The 26296-nt window shown below is 44.1% G+C and overlaps 1 protein-coding gene across 5 annotated transcripts in view; it reads right to left on the bottom strand.

Moving 5' to 3' along the window:
• The window catches only part of WWP1 (WW domain containing E3 ubiquitin protein ligase 1), a 248013-nt gene that overhangs the window by 41181 nt on the left and 180536 nt on the right, over positions 1-26296 (bottom strand). For all 5 annotated transcript variants that reach the window (XM_040354574.1, XM_040354575.1, XM_040354576.1 and 2 more), the window contains 3 exons: positions 17828-18149; positions 12635-12730; positions 8485-8659 (listed from right to left, as the gene is read on the bottom strand). In XM_040354574.1, coding sequence (XP_040210508.1) covers positions 8485-8659; positions 12635-12730; positions 17828-18149 — 593 coding nt within the window. The remainder of the gene's footprint in view (positions 1-8484; positions 8660-12634; positions 12731-17827; positions 18150-26296) is intronic.

Raw genomic sequence — 26296 nt, 5'->3', positions numbered from 1 at the left:
CATGATGTCGGGAAGAAAAAAAAAAAAAAAAAAAAAACCCAGGAAGCACCAATTGCCCTGGTCGAAAGTGCCGTGACCGGAAAGGGGGGCCCGCCCTTAGGAGCATAGGCCTGTATGACGGCCTGCCCGATCCACCGAGAAATGGTGGTCGACGAGACCGCCAGGCCCTTTTGTGGACCAGACACCGACACAAAAGAGAGTCAGAAGCTCCGAAATGGAGCCGTAGTAGGCTGGTATACCCGCAAAGCGCGTACCACGCCTAAAGTATGAAAGGCCGAAACCTCCTTCGGAAGAAGGGAAGGTCGCGGGCGCACCATCACCTAATCCTTATGGGGGATCAAGCATGGCGGCTTGCAAGACAAGACCGCCAACTCAGAAACCCCTCTAACAGAGGTAAAGGCCACTAAAGGGGCCACCTTCTGAGATAGTGTCAAGAGAAAATCTCTCTGATGTTTCCAAAAGGAAGGTTCCTGAAGAACCGAGAGCACCAGAGTCAAAACTCATGGGGGAAGAGATGGGCCAAGAGGGGAAAGTATATGACAAACCCCTTGCACACAAAAAAAAAAAAAAGGGGACCCACCAGGGAACGGGCCGCAAAAAGGCCACTAAAAGAACACAGCCAAGGCTGAAATCTGCCCCCAAACGGTGCTTTAAGCAATTTTTAGATCCAATCCAAGCTTTAAAAACAGCAGGACCCTGGACATTGAAAGTACGCCCGTGGACGTCACTCCATCCCTTCGCACCAAGAGAGGTGCGACGGTAGATCCTCCGGAAGAAGACTACGGTGCCCTGTTGAGATGACCGAGTCAGACAGACCCTGGTCACCTAAAGTCTGGCTTCCAATAACCATGTTAAGCAAGTCAGTGACTGTACAACAGGAGGAAGTATGGGACCTTGAGACAGGAACCTCCTGCCCTGGCAATCGCCAGGGTGCCTCCGCTACCAGGCGCCCGATATCAGCGTACCAAGGACGCCGAGAGTAATCTGGAGCGATTAGAATCATCGGGATCTCCTCAGCATCCACTCTGTGGAGCGGCCGAGGAAGCAACTACCATGGAGGAATGGCAAAAAATCACCGATACAGACAACACAGGGCCACCAGCGCGACTGACGCGTCTGTACAAGATCACTAGACCTGGCCACTAACTGACACCCTTGCGGCGGAGACAAGCTGCCAGGAGATCCATGCCATGTGAGGCTCACCTCCTGCAAGGGAGCCGAAACACCCCAAGCACAAAGACCAGTCGCCCTGGTCCAGCATCTGGCGACTCCAGTAGTCTGCCTGCCGGCATACCTGATGGTAGACTGAAGCCACGGCCGTGGCGTTGTCCGGCTGAAACCAGATTGGTCGACCACAAGGAGAAGCATAGCCTGATCGCCTAAAATAGTAGGACAATGAACAGTAGACAGCACCTGGTATTCCCAGGCGGTCTTCCACCAGGCACTAGCCAGGCCCGACCCTGGGTAGCTACCGAGACCAGACACATTCAAGGAGGTGTGGTCATAGGTCCACGCAAGTCCAGCGACTCAGGGCCGACTGGACCCCCCAGTTTTGTGAACCTCCAGGTTCACAACCCGTGAGCTGGCATTCGTCGTAAACACCGACCACTGGAAGGAAGGAACAACTTCCCGGACCGAAGAGTCGGGAATCTCTGTCACCAACTCAGAGAGACTCTGACTAGGTGGCGCACAGGAATCTAATGATTTCAGAGACAAGAGATTTTTACCACCTGGACAGTAGTTCCACTGGAAAACCAGGGTGTGGAACTGGGCATACAGTACCACCTTGAAGGAGGCTACCCACAGACCCTGAACCAGCAGGCGCCCGGAGAGAAGACCGATTGCGTGATGCCAATACCTTCTCCGCAGACTGAAGAGTCTGCAATTTCTCCAGGGGAAGAAGGACCTTTGCCACTGAGGAGTCTGGATCAACACTAGATACTCCAACGCTGAGTCGGAACCTAGCATGCCCATAATTTGAACCCTGGGTCGCACACATGTAGGGCAGGCTTGCTGCCACTGAGCTACACTTTCTGGCCTAAACGTTTAACATCCACCCGAATCTTCGGAGGGTCTGAATGGGAATAACCTATCCACTAGGTCGGAGACAGAAGCTGCTCTCAGAAGAAAGTCGTCAAAGTAGCCAATGAGGCAAAGCCTCGCTGTCCCAACAAAATTCAAATAAGTGCGAGCTCCTAGCTGAAAACCCATGGTGCTGACGCCAGATCAAAAGGGAGGGCCACAGGCTGACAGAGACCCTTCTCTCATCACGAAGCACAGAAAAAAACACTGACATGTGCAAAACGGGACATGCATGTATGCGTCCCTGATGTCCGAGGACGTCAGGACATCCCCCGGATGAAGCGCAGCTACCACCGAACAAATGGATTCCATGCGGAACTACCCGACGTTCACAAAGGTATTTAGGGCCTGAGGCCCATAGAAAACCCCAAAACTCTCGTCCTGCAGGAAAGGTAAAATTACCTTGCAGCTTAGCAAATCCCACACTGCCCAAGGCAGACCGACGTGCCGGGAGGGGAAGACACAAGGACAGAACTTTGTTCTGTGGATAGGAGGAAACCCTATCTAGTACTCCGAAGAGACCACCTCGCAGACCCACTAGTCGGAGAGCAGGGAGGTTTCACTGAATTGTGAACCTGCAAGCCGCCCCTCCCACCTAGAGACAGGGAGGGAAGGCTATATACATTGGCAGGATTTGGGTGCCGGCGTGATCGGCTTATGCACCCAGGGACAGATTAGTCCCCCAGCTGGGCCTTTGACGGCCTGGGAGGGTTGCCCCTAAATAATACACACACATAGTGTGTATGTATATTATGTAGGTGTATGCACACATGTCTTTGGAGGAAACCGGAGTACCCGGAGGAAACCCACACAGACACAGGGAGCGACAATGCAAGCTCCAGGCAGATTGGCGTCAGTGTGCAGATTTGAACCAATGACTCTTTTGCTGCCAAGTAATGGAGTTAAGCACTACACCACCGTGTGCATAAAACCATTCTGAAACAGACGCCCTGGATAACAAGGGCGCAGCATTCAATGAAGCATCACAGACCTATATGAGGCCCTGGACCAGCTGGTCCGCTAGGCTAATAACCTCAGGAGAGAGTCGGTGCTCCTCCACTGTCTGGTGCAAAATGCTCACTCTGTGAGTTGTATACAGCACTAGGGGTCAGGACTACTCCAAGATGGCCGCCGAGCGTTCAGAACGCGGCCACAGGAAAAAGGCCAGCACAATGTAAGCTGCGCCATAGCGTGGCTACGACAAAATGGGCGCCAATGGGAGTTTTCAATGTAATTGAAAAATCTCCCAAAAAAAATAGCGCCAGCGACCACTGAGACCCCAGTGTAGTGGCCACAATAGGCCGCAAGCCAGACCCCAGCATGGTAAACATGGAACGGGTCAGTACTTCGGATCTTCTATCAGTCAGATCCATACAAGTAGGGGTTCCCGCCCGGCGGTGAGGGACTACAAAAGCCCTCAGTGGCTTTTCTCATTCCGCATCTCAGAAGTTATCAAAGAAGGGCACAGAAGGAAAAAACCTACACAGCAGTCTGATTTGTGTGATCCAAAAAAGACCGAGCCCTCAGCGGAAACCCAGCTGCACTATGCAGCTTAGGAGAGTCCCTTGCAGCAGTAAAAAGCGCACCCATAAATGCCTTATTCTGCCTTTTTTTTTTTTTTTTTTTTTTTTTTTTTTAACTAGGTACCTAGTCCATGGCTCCATAACAGAGCATTCCCCAGGGGATAACGGGGGAAGGGGGCACTCTTTTACCGCCCGCCCGCAGTCCACCCCCACCCTGGCACAAACTGTGTCCAGGACTAACAAAAACTCTGTGGGAATCACAGGTGCTAACACCTGCTGCCACCACCAGCATGTGGGGAAGGACCCAGATACTGACTCCAATATTTACATATAGTGTGTATTATAATATGCACACCTGTCCATACAAATAGACAAAAGCTCCTAGAGCCCTATTCAGGGCCTCTCACCCACTTGCTGCGCTGACCAGGGGTAACCAGGGGACTCCCTCAGGAGGAGACTGCACAGCGCTGCCTGTGAGGAAAAGAACCGTGAGGTAACTTTTGCAGGGACCTGTATTTAAACAGGAAAAGCCTCATAGGGCTGTTTTATTTAAGGACAAGTCACAGATACAGCATAAAAAGCAAAACCATTACAGGTGTCACCAATCAGTCAGCGTCTGCTGAAGTATAATCATAAACATCTGTGCTCATCACAGGGCTTTTTACCTCACAGGAAAGCCCAATACAAAAAAGAAAAAACACAGGCCAGATAACAGTCCCCTCAGGAAGGCCCCCTCCCCCCTGACAGCGGCAATGTTAGCAATGCAGCAAGGGAAAGGAGCAGGGAAGTAAGGGGAAGGGACCCCCGAACCCCAGGAATGCCCAGCTGTACCAACCCACCGAAGCAGGAGGGACTGTACTTACCCGTCCGAGCGAGGACTCGCTGACGCATTCCTGACAGACCTACAACCGCAATGGAGGTAGCTGTCGGCCCGGTCCACTGTGATTGAGACAACACCACAGCTCAGTCATATGTGGACCTCGGAGCAAAGCTCACCGGCCCCCCCAGGAGTCATGGGGTATGGCGTGGCAGACCAAGCCTCTTTGCAAAGGTGTGCCCACGCTTGCTGGTCGGACTGAGTAGACTACAAGGATCTATAATATCCAGCCTGTCTCTCAGCCAACAGTTGAAAGAAGATTCTTCAAGAAAAAGTAAAGTAAAATAAAATAAAATTTCTCCTCAGGGCGCTGGGCCCAAAGGGAGCCATACGTCCTTCTCCTTTGCTAGGCAGAACGAAACTGAGGCTGCAAGCTGCAGTGAGGAGGGTTATGTCTGGAGGGACCGCCCCCTGGGCGGGGCTGTTCAACTCTGTTAATGTAACATGTATTTAACTATTTAACATGTTTCTGCCTAGTCCTCTCCTGTAAACAGGGAACATAACCCCACTTGTCAAGATTTAAGGAGCTGTGTCCGTCCATGGACGATAAGAGAAATAATGATTCATAAATGCATTTGACATGTGTCTTTATTTTAGCCCTCTGTGATCCCCTGCACACCATAAAGGTCACTAGAAAAGGGAGGGCCAAAACGGAGTCTGTCAGGCTCTCCAGCCTTGCAAAATTCTGTCAATTATAAGTGCCTTAGATGACAGTCTCTTTACCAACCAAGCCTTTTGTGGCTGGAGAAGATAAATCCACTCTATGAGGCTGCATGTGACAATATCTAAAGAGATCTAGAGGGACTGTCTTTTTATGGCTCCACCTCTCCCTTCTATTGCTCTAAACAAAAGCTCTTTACTGGGAGAAAAGGAGTTGGTTCTGCACTACTACAGTGAATGCTGCATCCTGGCCCAGGCCTAGGGCAGCACTTTGCAGGGGGGGGGGGGGGGCAGCACGGAAGAGTCCCCGCCGGCTTGCGCTACATTGTTAGTGTGGCGCCAGTCTTGTGGGGCTTAGAGGCAAATTAATCTAGCGCCCCCATAAAGCGGCCTGCTAAATTTTGACAGTACCATCATCCTGGACCACAAATCTTCCTCACTGTGCTATATGTTGTTTTCTTCTGCACCATTGGCATGGTTATATCTTCTTAGTCCTCGCCATAAAATTATTAGAAATTTGTGCTTAAATTAGAACTATAGGCAACACTTTATTTCATTTTGGATAGAGTAAGGGAGGGTTATAACTCCTGTCAGTTTATTTTTTACCATCCTTGTCCCATTGCAGAGATTTCCCTTCACTTCCTGCCCCATATCCAAACAGGAAGTGAGAGGAAATCTATGCAAATTAAGGGAATTCATTGCGTGTTTTAAACCGGAGGGGGGTGGCCTTGACAGGAAGGGGTGGGTCATATTTAAATTAGGGGGTGCACGATCACAAGACTGACTGCTCAGAATTACAAAACAATAGACAGACATATATTCCATTTGTGCGTTTGATTGTTTGCCTGTTCAGCTTTACAGTGTATGTCACCTTAAATTTCCCCATCATTGGTGTCAGTAAAAGGATTAGTGCTTCATCGTTGGTGTCAAAAGGAGGAATTGTGCCCTTTCTTTTGCGTCAGTGGGAGAAATAGTAGTCCACCGTTGGCATCAATGAAAGGATTTATCCCCAATCAGTATCAATAGAAGGAATTGTGCCCCATTAGTCGAAAGAATGGGCTTAGGTGTGTTCGCAGCTCCACATGCCCTAGCCCGCCAGGAAGCTTACACTGTGCATCGCTAATCACAGGCAGCGAGACATTTCCCGATCAGTGCAGCCACGGATGGAGAAATGTCTCGCTGCCTGTGATTAGTCAGCATCCTAGCAAGCTTGGGCAAGTGGAGCTGCGAACATGGCTGAGCCCATCCTTGTTGGTGTCAGTGGGAGGAATAAGGGCCCCATCGCTGGTGTCAGTGGGAGGAATAAGGGCCCCATCCCTGGTGTCAGTGGGAGGAATAAGGGCCCCATCCCTGGTGTCAGTGGGAGGAATAAGGGCCCCATCGCTGGTGTCAGTGGGAGGAATAAGGGCCCCATCGCTGGTGTCAGTGGGAGGAATAAGGGCCCCATCGCTGGTGTCAGTGGGAGGAATAAGGGCCCCATCGCAGGTGTCAGTGGGAGGAATAAGGGCCCCATCGCTGGTGTCAGTGGGAGGAATAAGGGCCCCATCGCTGGTGTCAGTGGGAGGAATAAGGGCCCCATCGCTGGTGTCAGTGGGAGGAATAAGGGCCCCATCGCTGGTGTCAGTGGGAGGAATAAGGGCCCCATCGCTGGTGTCAGTGGGAGGAATAAGGGCCCCATCGCTGGTGTCAGTGGGAGGAATAAGGGCCCCATCGCTGGTGTCAGTGGGAGGAATAAGGGCCCCATCGCTGGTGTCAGTGGGAGGAATAAGGGCCCCATCGCTGGTGTCAGTGGGAGGAATAAGGGCCCCATCGCTGGTGTCAGTGGGAGGAATAAGGGCCCCATCGCAGGTGTCAGTGGGAGGAATAAGGGCCCCATCGCTGGTGTCAGTGGGAGGAATAAGGGCCCCGTCGCTGGTGTCAGTGGGAGGAATAGGGCCCCGTCGCTGGTGTCAGTGGGAGGAATAGGGCCCCATCGCTGGTGTCAGTGGGAGGAATAGGGCCCCCAGGGACAGATAAAGTAACGCAAATGGACTCATCTGTCCACCCGGGCCAGTAGAGACTGCAGTTTTAAACTGACCACAAAGCATACAGAAGCTGATCTGTGCTTGTGTGGTCAGTTTTTATCTTTTGGCTGCTCATTCAGAGGTGCAAAAACACAGGATGCTCGCATTGAGTAGTTTGTTCAGCCGCCACTCTCCTGACCATGTGTCCGACAGTGTCCTGTAACCCCTTCCCCCCACTATCAGGAAGAAGATACATGGTCGCATGACAGAACTTTTTAACCCTTTAAAAAAGAAAGATAATTTCCAAAATTAAACAAAATCAATTATGGCACCTGTATAGTTATAACTATATATTAGAAAAGTGTCTAACCTTGCATAGAGGCTACCCTTGCTGACCTTCTTCTGAAAAGTCTAGTTTGGCTGGCTTTCCCTGAATGCAGACCAGTACAGTCCAAGTAAAGCCAGAACGTCTAATTTGTAGATTTGTTAAGTTAGTGACTTAGAAAGTCACTCTTTAGACAGACCATTGCTTCTGAACCAAGAGCAAGGCCCCTTTCACATGTGCAAATCCAATATTTGACCTCCGATTGCTCAGCGGGGATCGCTCCGTTGATGCCCGCTGAGCCGGCAGATGACTAGTCCGTCTCTGCACACTGTGGATGCAAAATAGGGGTTACATCCGTCACACTTTAGCGGAGAGGATCGGGGCTGATTGGATGTCAGTGGACATGTCACCGCTGACATCAGACGCTCCAAGGGAGGTACTTGGAGCGCCCGTTCAGGTCCTTAAAAAAAAAGCTGACAGGCGGATCTGAACGGCCGCACGTGTGAAAGGGGCCCGAGGGTTCTTCTCAACAGCATGCTGTTATGGTCATTTTCTAAAGAGAACAAATGATGACTTAGCATACCTTTTGTTTTGATGAACCTGACTGTATTTAGCAGATTTAAAGCAAAACAATATTTGGTTTTGATCCGATTCCTAGTACTAACTATTCAAATTTGTTGTAATTATGCAACACACAACACAATGGTGCTCTAGTCGCTAGTTATTAAGCGACAGAATCACTTTAGAAGTCCTAGAGACATAATGATGAGAACAGCTTGGATTTACTGTAGTTATACGGTACTAGCGAATGATTGCATCAGGCTGCATTGAATTACTGCACTGTACATCATTGTTCTTTGCGGTACTTTCTTGATTAAGCCCGTTTCTGTGCCCTACAGAATAAAAGTCGCATTTCCTACAGTTACAACTTCCTAGGAATGTAACCAATGAAAAGCCAAAAGCATTCCATCAAACTGCAGTGTACACAGATAACTTGTAAGAGACCTAACACACCGAATAGAGGTATCGCTGGTTGAACTGCTGCATAGCTCCCTGGAGTTGATTTCGTTGCGATTGCCACTGCTCAAAGTTCCGCACAGACTCCATGGTAGGCCGCTGCCATGTCGTAGTTCTAGTGTTATGGTCAACATAGTAAACCCTTCCACGGTCATCAACCCGTCTTTCCCATCTGAAGGATAAAAATTGAAAGCCGTTATTTAGTAGGCAGATCTTAAACTCCAAACAGATCTCTACATTTTTCTTGGTGTTAAGCCAGGTATTGATTGCCTGCAGCATCTGCCCAGCTCTACATCTTTGACCAAAAAAAAAGGCTCAGATCTTCAGCCAAGTTACTGGTGTCACCTGTACAATTGTGTTTTGTATTTACTTCTGAGAATCCTCTAGTGCTTGTCAAGTGAGGCATTGTCTTTCCTGTAGTAGATTTACCCCGTACAGATAACTGCTACAATTTCAACTAAAAAGCAAAAATGCTTGCGTGCCGTTCTATATTAAAAATGCAAACACCTGAAATTGTAGATTACAAATAAAGCATGCATACCTGGAAAACTTGTGTCACGTTTTGCTTTATCCATATTTTATATTATGCATATACCATCTTGCAGAGTCATTTCTATCAATTCCTCTTAGCATTAGAGGGAGCCAATAAAGATGATGCTTCCGTCTGAGGGAAGTTATGTAATCCTTGCCCCTTTTCTGTTCTGTTTTTATCCCGCCAGCGCATCGAGGCACGTGTGTAAGACTGCGCTGTTTTATAAGCATTTTAATAAATACATAAATTAACAAATTCTCACAGAAAGTTCTCTACAGGAACTACTTTCATTATTTGCCAGGCACAGGTTGTGTAATAGGGTGATTCTATCCCCATTTCAACCCTACTTCTCCTGTTATTTTAACAGTCACTTGTTCCATGAATAGTTGCACACATTTGCAAATACATGTGTAAGCTGCAATGGCCACATCAAGGAACCCCAGTGTACTGCAGTCCCCCCAAGTTGGAGCACATATAGTAATGGATAGATAAAAGGGCACCCCACCCTTAAAAGTAAACAGGACACCCAGCAAGGGCATAACGGCAGATGAAGGTATTTAGTGTGTTCCCTCACCAACTCAACAGTTTTTTTTGCAGGCTAGCTGGTAAGCACGCTGGGAATTTTTGTTTGTTTTCAACATGCGTCGCCTTTCCATGTGCTCCTTAATGCACAGACTAGTATAGGTTTGGGTGGTTGTCATTTGTTTGTATAATTGGTGAGGGGACGCACTGCATAACTTCAGCTGCCATTGTGCCCTTGCTGGGTGTATATTGTATTACATATTTGACTTGTATTACATGTTTTACTAAATACAGCATTCAAACAAAAAAAGCAAATCCCAGCAAAAGACTATAGTTAATTGCAATCATGTGCTTTTCTACTTATGCAAATATGTAGGGGAGGTATGGAAAGCCTATGACCACTGAGCTATGTAGCCAGCATAGATCAAACCAGATGTAACAGAGAATCCTGGTGTTTCTGCTCTGCGTCAGCTAGAAATCTTTGAGAAAGCCACAAGAAACACAGTGTTGCAGATTTGCATGCGGATGCCATTTCTTCATTTCCAATTTCAGTTTTTGCATTAAATTTATAAGCACACATAGAAAATGGAGGCATATGAATAAAAAATAAAAGATATACCGGTAAATCCTATTTGATGGAAAACATCATAGCAATTGTTTAAAATACCGGTACATGGATTTAGCAATTTAAACTTTCTTCTTTTTTGGGTTTAGACCCATTTTATGAGGCATATTTATACAGCAGTAAAATATGGCTTTCATGAAACATTCATTGGTGATGAATTAAATCTCTACAGTTTAAAAAAAGACATGCACCTGGAAGGCTCATCTGCTTTGTAAATAAGCACAAATTGAGACACACTGTGGACTTTTAAGCTCCATTCACACTAGCACGACTCCAAAGCGCACGATTTCCAGTGTAATTAATATGATTTTACACTTATTGGATCTACATTGCATCACAAGTCGCACCAAAGTAGTGCAGGCATGTTTTCAAAATCGCTGTGACTAAGTTTTACCGATCTGAACGGGTGCCATTGAAAAGAATGTCTGCGACTTGTCATGTGCAAATTCGCATGACAAGTTGCACAAGTATAAATGGAGCCTTGGTGCTCATGGATAAACTATAAATGTTTTTACAAAGTTGATAAAGAAGTCATTTAGGCCCCTTTCACAGAGTCCACCAGGCGATCTCTGTGTTGATCCCCGCTGAACAGCCGCGGACACAGCCCACTGTCCTCTATGGGCTGTCAGATAGAAACGGACCGCCTGTTTGTTTACAACTGACGGCTATCGGATCAAATCACCCAAACAGATGGTGAACGGATCCTCTGTGCGTCTTTGGCTCTGTTACAGGGCCGAAATCAGGCAAAGATTCGTCCCTGAAACGGACAACCGAGATGCATCCGTGGATGGTTTAGGTGTGAACCAAGCCTAATTTCTGTCAATTTACAGAGGATGTGCTTTAACCACTTAAGACCCGGACCATTATGCAGGTAAAGGACCTGGCCAGTTTTTGCGATTCGGCACTGCATCGCTTTAATTGACAATTGCGCGGTCGTGCGATGTGGCTCCCAAACAAAATTGGCATCCTTTTTTTCCCACAAATAGAGCTTTCTTTTGGTGGTATTTGATCACCTCTGCGGTTTTAATTTTTTGCGCTATATACAAAAATAGAGCGACAATTTTGAAAAAAAAAAATCTATATTTTTTTACTTTTTGCTATAATAAATACCCCCAAAAAAGATATAAAAACAGTCTAAGTTTAAGCCGATACATATTCTTCTACATATTTTTGGTAAAAAAAAAAAAAAATCGCAATAAGCGTTTAACAATTGGTTTGTGCAAGATTTATAGCGTTTACAAAATAGAGGATAGTTTTATGGCATTTTTATAAAAAAACTTTTTTTTTTACTAAGGCTATACCACTGGCAAAGCGTCTCTGCAGAGGCGCTTTGTGGTGGTTTTAACCCTTTCTCTGCCGCTAGTGGGGGTAAAAGTGCCCGCTAACTGCATTCCCATCTTGTGGAAGACGCCACACCCGCCTACAGTCGCCACATGGCTTAAAAGAGTGGACGAGGTGGGCAGATTAGAGGACTTGGTCCTGACCAACCAGGACAGACAGGAAAAATATAAAATTACTTGGCAACTCTGGAACCACTTTAAGTATTCCAATGAAGGACTACTGCTGAGGGGAGAGGTTGAGCCAGTTACACCCCCACCTTCATCCTAGACCCCCGCTGACCGCCCTTATATGGGCTTTCTGGTGGAGACGAGGAAACTACCCTAGCTGATAGTGTGAAGACAGGGCTCCTTCCTTTTCTGGTGCGAGACCGGTCCCGGGCTTGTGGGCCCTCCCGCGCCGCCCCCCCCCCCCTCTTCCTTTCTGTATCTGGGCGATCTCGCCCACTCTCTTCTACCCTATTTTACCTTTTCTAACCTGCTTTTTTAACACCTTTAGATGAAAAAGAAGTGGCTGGCCCCGGCGGGTTGCGGTATAATTTCTTAATGTACGGGGGTTTCCGTCACTGATGCTGCACCACTCCTACAGGAGAACCCTTCCCAAGTATATGTTGTGTTGTAATGATATTATTCATTGCTCTGTAATTGCTGCGGGCCAGTTTCTTTGATAGAAATAAAAAAAAAAAAAAAGTGCCCGCTAACGGCCGAATAGCGCCGCAAAAATGACGGTAAAACACCCCTGTGTGAAAGGGGCCTTAAACAAGCTGCCTGCACAAGGCTGCAAAGAACACCTGTGCATCCAATGCAGGTAAAGGCAGCTCTTGGCATAGGTTTACAGATCAGTAAGCCTGTGTGAATAAAGCCTAAAGAAGCAACGTTTTTCTACACCTTTAATGTTGTCTGCTCAGTAACAGGTGAACTGTTGCACACAGTGTGCCCACAAAAAAAAAGTACTGAAAACAAGGCAGATGTATGCAATAACAGGCCTACTGCAAAGCACTATAGAAGTAGATTAGGTTTGCATAAAAATGGATCTATATGAAATCTTGTAGAACATATAATTTAATGGGAAGCAAGACTTCGGCAGATCAATATATATGGTATAACATGTTAGTCAGCTGTCTACATTACCCAGGAGGTAAAGGCTGTGGCCTCTCCCACGTCGTCGTTCTTGTGTTGTGATCAACGTAATAGGTTCTACCATGAGGATCCTTCCTCTGTTCCCATCTAAAAACAAACAACCAGTTTAGCGATTATATAACTGCTGTGGTCTGTGAAAGGGTGTAACAATAAATACGAATAGAATGAATTAATGTGACTGGTTGCTCTGGAGAACACAGATGCTTGCAGACATTTTCATACACTTATCCTTTTATGATGAAGCACACTCTGATATAATTTCAGATGTAAAGCTGAGCCCCAGGCACAGAGATTATTTTTAACTTTTTTTTTTATAACTATACAACTAAAATATAAATAAATATATATCTATTAAAAATATACCGTAAATACAATTGTAAATGCAGTAAGTGCATACAACTTTTAGATCTGCCTTCTATCGTTCCCTGTGAAGCAACATTAGGAAGGGCCAGCATTAGAGTTCAGATAAGCTCAGCAGTAATGTACTGCTAGTGAGCAAGAGGAGAGGGCAGAAGGACATCAGTGTTGTGCTTCTCCATTGGGATGACATCATCAGTAAATCATCTTCTTCCCCGTCTTCAAGCGTGTGTCCAGGTTCTGCTGTACCTGCAGTAGAGGTCCCAGACCTGGCTATGCTCTCTGGCAAGTGTACCTGGATCAAAAAACAGTCTGCAGAAAATTTTAAATTATTTGGCAGGTGGTGAGAGTGCCCCCATAAGTATGTTCTGTGTATTTTAGCTGTACTGGAATTCACCTTTAAAGGGAACTTGTCAGGACATAAAAATGTCCAATATGTTTATGATAGTGCTAGCTACAGGGCAGCCATCCTTTTCCTTTCTTCACTACGGGCATCAATATTCTGACATAATTGTTCAGGTCATGTGTCCCAACACATTACCAGCTACCTGCTTGTTCCAGATCAGAGACCCGCTACGCAAAGCTACAAGAATAGGGTGGACAGCCACAGAGCTTAATGCTTCATAAACAAGTCACCAATAATATTTCCCACATTTTTTTTTAGACAGGTTCTCTTTATTGCACCCAGCAATATAGGTCAATGATCCCTTTATTTAACTGTATTTGACTAGGTGCCCATGCCCAAGGTAGACAGGATGACCGAATGGGAAACATCAGTTGTGCTGGATTTGTATTGGCCGATTAATATTGTTTTCCCCAAGACCAGGTCAAAACAAAAGCAGACATCCCGTTTTGCAGAAACCTGAATTAGAGAACAAATCTGAGAAACAATTGCCTGAAAATCCCCAAAAATCTAGCAGAACAAGCATCAAAAAGAAAGGAGGCAACCTGATCCTTCATACCATAAGCATGAATAATTTTTTATCTAAAGATGGTGAAACGGGAAGCCAGGGCACCCTTTTGGGATCTATTTGGAACAAAAAGGGAATCGTGTTTCTGAAAGAAGTAAGTGGCTGAGGGGGCAGACTTGTACAGCTTGAATCACAACCAGAAAATGAAGGAAAATTTACATTTGATGACCCAGAACTGGACCAAAAGACTGGGGAACAATGTCCTGGTCACAATGAAAGGGAGAAAACAACCTTAGGCAAGAAGAAAGCCCTGAGTCTGATCATCTTGCTCTGTGCAAGAAGGACACTAATGTCCCCAATTGGTTGAAATGGCAGCTTCTAAGAAAAAGCCAGATTGAGATAACTCTGGGTCATGGGGAACCAACTCTTGATAGTGCCGATTGCCAGATGCTGGTCAAGGAACACAAGGATTTGTCCCACGCTGAAGCTTCTGGGGCGAAAGCCCCTAGACTTCCACTAAGTGAAGTAAACCTTCAATGTTTGATGAACGATCTGGAAGCCAGGTGGTCCTAGGCCCAAGCACCACATTCTCAGATGTTCCTGTCCATTAGAACTTGACTTCAACAGCCAGGTCCGTTTACCATCCAGATTCTTGGTTGCTGGCTTTTAATTGGTCCTTGGGACAGTAAATGGAGACAGTCTGGTAGGGCCCATAGTGCATCAGCTAGTCTTACCAGGTCAGCGTACCACATCTGCCTGGACCAATCCACAACTATGAGTCTCGCTGGAATGCCTTACATCTCGAATCTGGGGAGAAAGGGTGGAAGACTTTTCAGGACAGGAAATAAATAGATTAGTGTGTACCGATCTCACAGAGCTACCAGAGTATCTCTGCACCTGCATACAAACCTGTCCAGTTTGTTGCTCAACATGGCGGTCCACATTTAGCATCCACCGCTTATGACACAGGGGTGGAACACCTCTAGTTGTAAAGACCACTCTTCCAGTTAAGGAAGAAAACTGTCCAAACTGTCTACACCTGGAATGAACATGGTTTACAAGGCTGGAATGTGCAGTTCTGCGCAGGACAGGATCTGTTCCATCTCTAAGCCACTGCTGTGGCATTGTCTGACTGAATCCAGATCAGATGGTCCTCTAACAAGATGGTCCAATGCTGAAGCGGCAGCCAAATCACTTGAAGCGCCAAGATCAGAAAATTTGATTCCTCCAATGACCAAGTTCCTTTGGCAAGTTGCTCAGGACTCCTCTTCCCCATATCCTGTTTTTCCTTTCAGACAGGGCTTCCAACCACCCAACAGTTGGGTCCTTAAAAGCAGCTGTATCTTTTGCCAGAATAGTAGACACCTTATTAAGTGGAGATATGGTCAACTCCACATATGGAACAGACCACAAAGAGGTACATGCCCAGCAAGCTTCACCCAACTGCATCAAGGAATTTTCCACAGGTAGGAGAGAGAGTAGAGGACAAGACTTCAGGCACCATCAGTAGGCATGCTGCAAGCAGCCACCAATTTGTTTGTATAAAGTGGGACTGTTCCTCTTGTGTCTAGAATCAGAATGTTGTGGCCACTAAGCAGTTTTGCAATCCACAGGCTCAGGGTAAGAGGCAAGGCTTCCAGTACTCAATAAATGCAGACAACTGGTATCAGGCAAGGGTCAGTGACTGGAGGAGACGAATGTCACTGTAGGTAGGCAGTAGGAACGGTTTGAAAATCAAGGTTCTATGTGGTTCTTTGCAACAAAAGCAGCATTAGGGAGACGCTACCTTGAACGCTGTATGCTGGGAAAGAGAACAAAGTTCACTTGAATTTGACAATATACCACCCAGAAGAGCTGAAGACATCCATCCTCCAAGGTCTGTAGAAAAAACAAACAAACAGAGGCACACTGGTAGTGAGAGGGGCTATACCCTTGGCCAGCCTACAGATTTATGTTTGCCAGTGTCCAATCCTCCACTGGGCAGCAGTATAACCCAAAGGTTAAAGACTTCCAGTGTCCCTCTATGGATTTCATGAAAAGTACGTACAAAGATTTTTCGTCCACTAAGGGACAGAAGATTAACTTTTAGGTTATACTGCTGCCTACAGGAGAAACGGATAATGGCAAACCAAAAAAACTGGAAACTGCAGCCCAGGACAACCCCCTCCTGCTACTAACATACCTTCATTTTTTGCTAATATTTTAGGATAGCCTTCATTCACTTAGCTATGCTGAGAAAAGTCTAAACCACTTTTTAGACTTTGTGTCTCTTAATGGACAAGAAACTAAAATCATTGTCCTAAACCACTAAACACCACATCAGGAAAATTGACCCATGTTTTAGGCAGATTAATGAATGTTACCCCAACATTTCATATTCCTCATATGTGCCTGCTTTACCATGTACAATGTCTATGCAAAAGTATCTAAATATCTTTGTATTGATACCCTTGTGAGAAATACCTGGGTTTCTGCCAGTCCCTCTGCTTCCATATTAAAACTGACCACACCGGGCATGGTAGCTCAGCGTGGTCTTATACACTTACATCATTTGACAACTATATTGTATACCTGCACCCCGAAAGAAGACCCTGTTCGAAGTGCACAGGAGGTATCCCGGCTCTGGGAAATGCACAGAGGCATCAAGCACAACAATGAAGCTTTAACAATGAACCCCTCCTGGTTAAAATTTTGGGTATACTACAGAGCATATTATGCAACAAAAATGACCATAATGTACAGAATGTCAGCCACTATATGCGTTTCAACCATGTTTATTTTTTTATGATGAAAAAATAAAATGTATTAAACCAATATTGATAAAGATAATCGTCTACAAAGTCCCACTGGAAGTGTGTGTGTTATACAGGAATGTTGGCAAAACAAAACAAATTTAGTCCTTTTATCTCCAAATTAGAGAGTGTACTGTGTATGGTATACTCGGATCCATCCCACGGCCCCATTCTGTACACTGTCCAATTTGCTCTGCACCACTCAATGTCATGCTGTACTTTATATGCTCCATATTGCTAATCATCATAGTATCATGTGTCATATAGCAATATCATAATAGACCGAAGTTACTCACACCACTTACAAAAAAAAAAAATGAAAATGTAGACGTTAAAAACCAAGTAGTAAAAACTGGTAATGGTAAAAACCAAGTGGTAAGAAGTATAAATATATATTTATATTATAATACAATATTTTATAAATATATTATGAAAATATATATTTGAAAAGAGCATGTAGATGCTTATTTTTATTTAATTTGTTTTAACACGCTAGATCCTGGATTCACAATATATCAATGCGGAAACCAGAGCGATTCCAGCGCGGACTCCGGCATCGCATCTCTCCCGCAGGCAGTTCACACTGCCCTCTGAGAACTGCTACGGGTGTCAATACAATGTTAATGACATGTCCCAGATCGATTCACAGATGGCAGTGTGAACTGTAGATTCGGATAGTAATCGGATTGCATGGGTGTGAACACCCATGCGATCTAATTCAGGTGCGGGAAAAAAAGTCCCTGTACCTTTTTTATGCAAATCCAATGCGAGTTAAGCCATACAACTGTATGTTCTTAATCAGTCACAAGGTAAAATAATGCCGTGTTGGGAGTATCAAAAAGAAGCTAACTTCTATGTTGCATATTCATTCCTGGCCAGTAAAGCTTTACCTGCTTTGTATCACTGTGAATTGCATCCATGCCATGGAACTAGTATGCAATCCAAGAGTGAAATCTCACATCAAACAGGATTGCTTTGCTTTGTGACAGCTTCTCTTTAGAGCTGTCAAATAACAGCGAGAGGATGGTTTGGGCTCCCGCACTACAGACTATGCTCTAATAGATGCGACAGCTGGCTGCTCAAGGATCATTAACCAACTACAAAAGCTCAATCCATGCGCATACCCAGGTGGTAAAGGCTCTGCAGTGCTGCTGGGCTGCTGTCTCACAGGATCCGCAGAGGCAGTAGCAGACGCTTGTCTGGTTTTCGCTGCTTCAGGACTCGAGCTGCCAGCAGCAGATGATGACGATGTTGAGTCCGTAGCCCTTACAGGTTCAGCTGCAGCACCGGCAGCAGATGTGCTGCTTTCTGATGTGCCCGCTGCTGGTATGTCCGTTGTGTTGTTTGTGGAGTCCGTGCAATCTGATATGTGAGTCCCTACAGAAGGTGCTGCAGCTTCATGGCAAGATGTGCTACTGGCTTCAGATGCAGTACTTGTGCCATTAACTGAAAGTAAAACAAAAAAAAAAGGATCGGTGTCAAGAAGGTAAAGGTCTACATCAATGACAAACTCTGCTTCAGTTAATATGAGCTCAATCAGTAATGATTAAATTTTATGATGTGGAGACTTTGCAGCTCATTTGCTGGTTAAACACAGCCCTAGACAACACTGACTTTAGGGGTCAACATATACAGTTATCTGGCAATTAGCATAGAAATTCATAAGGTAAAAAAAGCAATCTATTTGTAAAGCAGGACGTGGATTAGCTGCCAAAGATCTTTATTATATTTTATACTACCACCAAAATGAGTACAGGCAGCCCATAGTAAGTGACCATGGGCAAGCATCAGCTGTACAGGCTCAGCCTCAAATTTGACAGATACGCAGGAATGTGTGTACGCACCTGTCCCTGAGTATGTTACAACACCTATAAAATAATGACGACTTTACTGTGTGTGTCTTCAGTCCGATCTCATGGAACCTTCATCAACCAACAAAGCAAACTTTTTGAAGCATGCATATCTAAAGATTCTCGGATGCCCTAATCAACAAAATCTTACACACAAAAAACTGACACTAATATGTAAAGGGCGGGGGGGGGGGGGAGGATGCTTACTAATGCCCATGTGAACTTTTCTTAAAGAATGCAAAATGTTAATTTCCCCATGAAGTGGGGTTGTGCCCACACAATATGGTTGCCCAAAACCATAGACCATGAGGAGACAAAGTGCTGTAAAAATCACATCTTAAATGAAATAGCAAATAAAAATATAAGTTTAGGAACATAGTCAAAAACTAAAATGCCAGAGTGGGTAATCAGACGAGCCGGGGTCAGGAAACCAGAAGTCAGTGTAATCAGGGACAGGTGTCAGAAGAGAAGTCAGCCAGGCCAAGTCATACACAGAAACACACTGGAGATCATAGAGGAAATGAGTTAAGCTGTTTAAATAGCAAAAAGGGTCTGGCTGTAGGCTGGACAAATGAGGCAGGTAATGGTAACCAGGTGAGTCACTGTGGAAACAAGTAGCTGGTAATTGACCAACAGCTGAGCAGCTTCTGTGCACTGAAAGAAAAGAGACGCTCATAAATAGCAGAAGCCCACCCCCGACAATGGGTTAACTGCTCGTTTTTGTCTAGGGGATTGCAGAGTGGAGATATACTTGCCTAACCTGACGATCCTACTAGCTTAAGACCGGTTCCCCACCGCTCCTGCACCCCTCTTCCACTAGTGGTCTTGTGAATGCCAGCAGCAGGAACAGTCCACCGATGAACATGAGGGAGCGTGGTATTCTAGAGAGTGGGGCAAGTATTGCCTTTCAGTGCGACCATAGACAAAATGGGCAGTTAACCCATGCTGTGCAGGCACAGCCCCACTGCATGGGAGAGAAAACATTCATGGAGTTTGTGCATCTGTTGCTATAAAAAAAATCTCAGAAAGCTTTTGGTTATAGTAGCCAGATGTGAAACATATGGTTTTGAAGGTACATCCTAAAACTATCCAAGATTCTAGCGTTTACCTAGTACACCCTGGTCCTCCTACCATGTAAAATATTCCAAGCACACACATTCCTGGAAAAGTCATGGAATAAACTAGGGTTGTCCCAATACCGATACTAGTATCGGTACCGATACCAAGCATTTGTCTGAGTACTTGTATTCGGGCAAATGCTCCCGATGCTTCACCCGATACTTGTACTGTCAGGGGTGATCAGTGCATGGGGAAGTTACAGGCACCAATCACCGCTATATAGTGTATTCCGCTGTGTATTCCCGCCGTATTTCTCTCCCCTTCCGTGCTCCTCCTCCACCCCCTGGAACTGTCAGGATGGAGAGCGGGGTAGGAGCCAGTAAATCCAGCTCCTTACTGCTCCGAATGGACAGAGTCAGTGATCACTGACTCGGTCCATTCACATAACTGAAACATCGTAAACTGTGATTACAATGTTTCAGTTTATGAATGAAGAGAAGACACTGTCTTCACGCCATTCATTTTCAGCGCAGCTGATGCTGCTGAGAAAGGGACAGGGGAACATGTGTCCCTAGTCCCTTTCTCTGTCCCAAAGGGGAGATGTCAGAGGTCTGTTAAGACCCCTGATATCTCACCAAAGCCCCCCAACAGGGCTGAAAAAAAAAAAAGAAATAAAGAATAATAATAATAAAAAAAAAAAAAAAGAATAAAAAAATTATTGTAGGAAAAAAAAAAAAACACACCGACACGGTCCCGTCTCCCACCTTTAAAAAAAAAAAAAAAGGAAGCATTATAAATAAAAAATTGTATAAAAATAATAATATATATATTGTAAAAAATTTAAAACAAATTGTTAAAGATAAAAAAAAAAAATACTGACACATGTGCTGCTGTTACATCAGTTTAAAAAAAAAAGGATCGATATTGGCGAGTACTTGAAAAAAAGTATCGGTACTTGTACTCGGTCTTAAAAAAGGGGTTTTTCGGGACAACCCTAGAATAAACGTATACTGTAGCAAATGCCAACTGAAACCACAAAGCAAACTATAGATCGCAAGCACACCAAGTATTGATTTAATGTCCAATAATTTAATCAGTAATCACATCACAGTGGTAAAGCCCTGGGGATTGGGCTCCACCTGAAGGCGACACCTCAACTGGTATAGTATTGCACACCTTTTAGAATAGGCAAATCTGAAAACTGTGCCCAAATGGGTGGAGAGCAATCCAGGACACCAAGTAGGTTTACTAAGCCCCATAATACCCGCCCAATATTCTGGACCCCGCACCTTTACACAAGAGTGATTTCCTATACTGGTTTTTGATTGATGGATGGTACTTTAAATGTTTTTTTGCACTGTATCCAGCTCTTATCACATGCCTGCCTGATTAAGGGGTCCTGTGTGGCTCTGAAACTTTTTATTTTACCACTGTGGTATTAAACGTTTGGACATTACTTTAATAATACTTAGTTTGCTAGCAACATATACTTTGGTTTCTGGTCTTCCTCCCCTGCGTTCTTCATCCAATATAGCGGAAAAGACCAGACTTTAATTTCGATATATTGATACTACTGATAAACTTTAAGTGGAGGAGTACTTACTTGGCATCTGGGGGGGGGGGGGGGGGGCAGCCATACATGTGGAGATCTCAAGGTAAAAACCTTCACCGACATGCTTCATGGGTTAGGAAGGACTATATTTTTTGCTGAAACTGGTAAAATCCTTTCAAAGGGAGAAGTGAGTTATTCTACATTATTACTTTAAATATATATTTTGCCTCTAGTCTAACAAGTGAAAAAAGTGTGATCAGATCAATTCTGAAAAGCTACAGAGTTAATCAATTAGCAACACAGTGTACATTTTTAAGCAGACTAAAGCTGACCATAGACTGATCAAAATTCTGCCAGTTCAGCAGGAACCAAATTAACTTTGATTCATCTAATGGCAGGCTGGTTGAACTGAAGTCAATCGACTGACTTCAGTAGAACTAGCCTGTCGGGTTTGGTTTCATACGATTACTGCCGCCAGCTATATAAAGCAGTAGTAATCATTTTATTCTGATGGCAGGGAAAATTCCATCTGTCAGAATACAATAGCGCAGTGGGAGGAAATTCCCCATCAACACTGAGTGTGGATGGGAGAATCAAGTGATTTCCTTTCCTTCAACCCATGGTTGAACTGCTTCTTGCCTCATACAAATTTATATAAATGCAAAAGCAGCATCAAGAAGGTCAAATGCATGAACACATTCTAAATGGTCCCTTAAAAAGGAAGCAAACCCTAGTGGGTTTTTCTTCCTTTCTAATTCCCTGCAAAGTTAAGGCATAATATGCTAGTATGCATTGCATACTAGCACATTATGTGACATTTACCTGCAAACGAAGCCCCCGACATTCCCGCTGCAGGCTACATCCATCTTCGCCTGTCTTCCTTCTGGGGCCACAGGCTCCAGGTCGGTGACTGACCGGAGCTACGCGATGGCACACTCGCCTGAAGAAACGTCACGAGCGGCCGTTCCTTCAACACGCATGCACCAGTGAACGCAGTAAACTGTAAATATCTCCTAAACTATGCATGTTTAGCAGATATTTACAGTACCTATATAGGTAAGCCCTATTTTAGGCTTACCTACAGGTACAACTTACAAAGGGAGGTTTACAACCTCTTTAAGTGTCTCAGATGTCAAACATGAACTGTATTTGTATTTTTAAAGTGGTTCTAAAGGCATAAGATTTTTAACCTTAATGCATTCTCTGCATTAAAGTAAAAAACCTTCCATTATCACCTACGCCCTAACCCCCCATATATACTTACCTGGCTCTATTTTCGCTGCTCTCTCTCCCTCTTCTCACAGGACGCAGACAGCAGTGGAAGCCATTGACTGCTGCTGCAGTCAATCAAATCCTGTGAGGATAAGCAGAGCTGCGCTGTGTGTGTCTATACACTTGCCTGCACAGCATACAACTTGCTATGGGGGCATTTGGAGAAGTGGAGTGGACAGCCCAGTGGGGGACTTTACTAGAGGAGGTAAGAGACTGCCCTGTGCAATACCATTGCACATAGCCTGTAAGTATAACAAGTTTATTTTATGAAAAAAAAATATGTCTTTACAATCACTTTACATAAAGGAGGAATCATCATGGCATCATCTATGTTTGTTTGACTCAGAGCTGTCTACTGTGAGGTGCAGAGGAGAAGTCATCACATATACATCCTGCATGTTTGAGGTTGCTGTATTTCAAAAACAGAGGGCAACTTTGCAAGCATGCACCATACGAGTCTTTTTTCAGAGAGGGATTTTCTTATCGGAACAGTTTAGATATTTGACTACGCTCACGTGAGCAAACCGATTTTCAGGCTTTTTTATTTAAGAGTTTCGCAAGTGTATACAAGTGTTTTAGAAGCATATTAGAAGAGTTTTTACACGTGTATTCAAGCTTTAGGTGTTTTTATTTTAGGCAATAGAAAGCACTAGGGGGGAGGGGGGATTAGGGGTGAAGAGCTGCTGTTTGGCCAGAAAACATGCAACAAAACACTAGTAAAATGCTCAGGTGGAATGTTTATCAGGCAGTCCAATAAAGAGCCAAAAACACTCCAATCTGCCTAACAGAAGTTTGTGTAGTTTTGAGCTACAGACATTTTGCTACATACAGGTGGCAACGCTCTCAGGTGTGAAAAGGCGCCACTGAAATGAATGGGATTGAGCTTGTTAAGCGTTCTAGAGCTACAAGCAGAAAATCACTCAGGTGTGAATGGGGCCTAAATGCTGCTCCTCCTCCAGCTTTGCTGAAAAAGCTACAATCCCCTCCAGGTAAAATATGTACACCCTGCATTAAAATTAGAAAAATAGAATTTTTCACACATTTCCCTGTTTTAAAGGAACTTAGGTGTGCCTATCCATGTCCTTTTTAAAATTGGGGATGGTCCACCTTTACCATCATCACCTGAGAAATCTCAGTATTGATGCATGAAATGTACTATGTACTTAAACCATGAACAGACCTAGAAATATACTTCAATTTCCAAAATTAAGATAGGCTGAATGTTTTGCTTCAAACTCAATGGAACCTCTGGAAATGCTAAACAGCTGCTGCTAAGCATATGTAGCTTTCAAGGGCGTGGCTTATCACGACGCTCAGGAAGTGACCTATGCGCTCCACCAGAGCCTCGGCTGGAACCAGGATAGTTTGTCTCCCACGAGATTACACCAGGCCAGTACGACGCTACTCCGGTCCTTGGAGATGGTGACTATGATGCGATATTGATTTTATTTACATGTACGTGCATTGATTGAGGGGAATCTGTGTTGTGGGGCTCTTTTTTCATTATCATTAAAAACAGAATTACGCTATGGCATTGCTCTGTGTTTTTTTGGTTTGATTGGAAGACTCATAACAGATGCTTCTGATTACCCTGTATGAAGAGTAGTACCAGTCTGGAGTAACTTTTACATCGCCTTGCATTTATTGCTTTTTGGTGAGTGCGTACCCCAGAGGGGGCTTATTTTGTCCCACGTGGTGTCTTAAGGAATTCGGGTGGAAGGTGTTTGCTATCTGTTTCCTCCTTATGTTGGACACTATTTCAATGGACTTTTCCCTATCTTACTGACACACTCTTCTATTCTGTAGTGTAGAAGTGGTTCCTTTTTGGGATTTACGCTAGAACCTATCACTATCAGCGCTGTTTGTGATTTTTTCTACAATTACTTGTTTTTATAGTATTTAAATCTCTTTTTATATATATATATATATATATATATATATATATATATATATATATATATATATATATATATATATATATATATATATATATATATATATATATATATATATATATATATATATATATATATATCTTTCAGTAGCAGTTTTAACTTGTAGCAGTGGCAGACTGAAATTCAAAGACTGAACTTTAAACAAAATACCTTGTTTGATCAATATTTACTGAAAATGTATATTTATAAAGCAGCAGATTTGACAGTCACCAAACATTTACTGCAGGTGTATCTTTCCAGTGCAAGCATTTTACATTATAGAGATTCGTGACCCTGCAATACATGTTCAGTGAATCTTAGTCATAGTTTTATAAATATGCCCAAAAGTGACATTTTCCTTCAATCAGGTAGAAAATATGGCTGTCCTATACTAATTTCCTATTCCTAACAACTCGGCATCCTCAGTAACTGAACTATTGGGAGACCTTGCAGAGAAAGACCAGCAGAGGGTGACATTTCTTTAGTGACAGAGCCATACAGTACATGAAAGCAGTTCCTGTATGTGTTGGCTGTAACTGATGTATTTGATCCCAGAAATGTATTTTAACGCTGCAGAAGTAGGAAATGACAAACAAAAAGATGAAAACAGCGTTTCCTGTTTGTCTCCACGATTAGTCAGCTTCTGTGTGGAACAGCCCTGGAAACGTAGCCAAATTACAGCTACTCAGGGGGTAGGAAACCATCTATGCCAAAAAAATAAAAATAAATACACAAAACCATTGAGCAGGCATATCTAACCAGTGCAAAAATGAAAAAGACGACATTTTACTTTACAAGAAAAAAAAAAAAAGAAAAGAAAAAAGTAAGCAGCTAACAGAATCCTAATAAAGTAGAACTGCTCCCTGCGTTGTTCTGCTTGTTCCATCTACACCTGACCTTGGCAGCAACACATCTGCAAAATGACTGCCAAATAAAAATTCTACAAGGCAACACCCTTGTAGTGTCTACAGGTACATTTACTAAGGTGAGAATGCATGCTGTCCTGGTGGAACATGCCAACCGTCTCAAGTAGTACACTCATAACTTTAAGAAGGCTAAAGGGAAACTATAATAGATTCTATGTAAATGTTTTTTTGTATTTTTTTTAGTGTCTCATTTGAGGTCCTGCTATTGGGATACACACTACAGGCTTTTAGCTGCAAAGCTTTGTACAATTGGCCTGGCTAGACAAAAAATAAATAATAATAAAAAAGTGTCCCATGTCCTTTACTGTACTGCAAGAATGTGTCAAAAGTGTTTGATCTGTCCGCCATAATGTCGCAGTCCCAAAAAAAACAAAAAAAATCGCAGATCGCCGTCATTACTAGTAAAAAAATAAATAATAAAAATGCCATAATTCTATCGCCTATCTGTAGACGCTATAACTTAGTCATAAACCAATAAATATACGCTTATTGCGATTTTACTAAAAATATGAAGAATACATATGGGATATTTATTATACCAAAAAGTAAAAAAAATACGCTGTACTTTTGTTATTTGACGCACATTTTGTTTGGGTATAGCGTCGCACAACCGCACAATTGTCAGTTAAAGAGACGTAGTGCCAAATTGTCAGGAAGGGGGTAAAATCTTCCGGGGCTGAAGCGGTTAAAGCTTGTCGAAGTCGCTACCTGACAATTTCCACACAGTGCCCTCTGTCCCACAATCTGACATGCTCGATTATCCCATTCCAGACTTTTCCATCACTGGCCAGCACTACGCACGCTTCCTGCAAGTCCGGCACATGATCTACCTCCCAATCAAAGGGAAAAAGTAAGACGTTGAATGGTCAAAAATAAATGGCTCCTCCGCACTTTTATTGAAATAAGGGGCTTTTTCAAACTCTTTCAGGTACAAGTTAATCAAGCATGCTGGTAGATGGTGCACTTGCTGAAACACAGAAGAGATCTTCATTCTTCCATA

The sequence above is a fragment of the Rana temporaria genome, chromosome 5 (assembly GCF_905171775.1).
Source record: "Rana temporaria chromosome 5, aRanTem1.1, whole genome shotgun sequence".
NCBI classification, from domain to species: domain Eukaryota; kingdom Metazoa; phylum Chordata; class Amphibia; order Anura; family Ranidae; genus Rana; species Rana temporaria.
The sequence above is the reverse complement of the archived record's forward strand: the minus strand, read 5'-3'. Positions and strand labels throughout refer to the sequence as shown.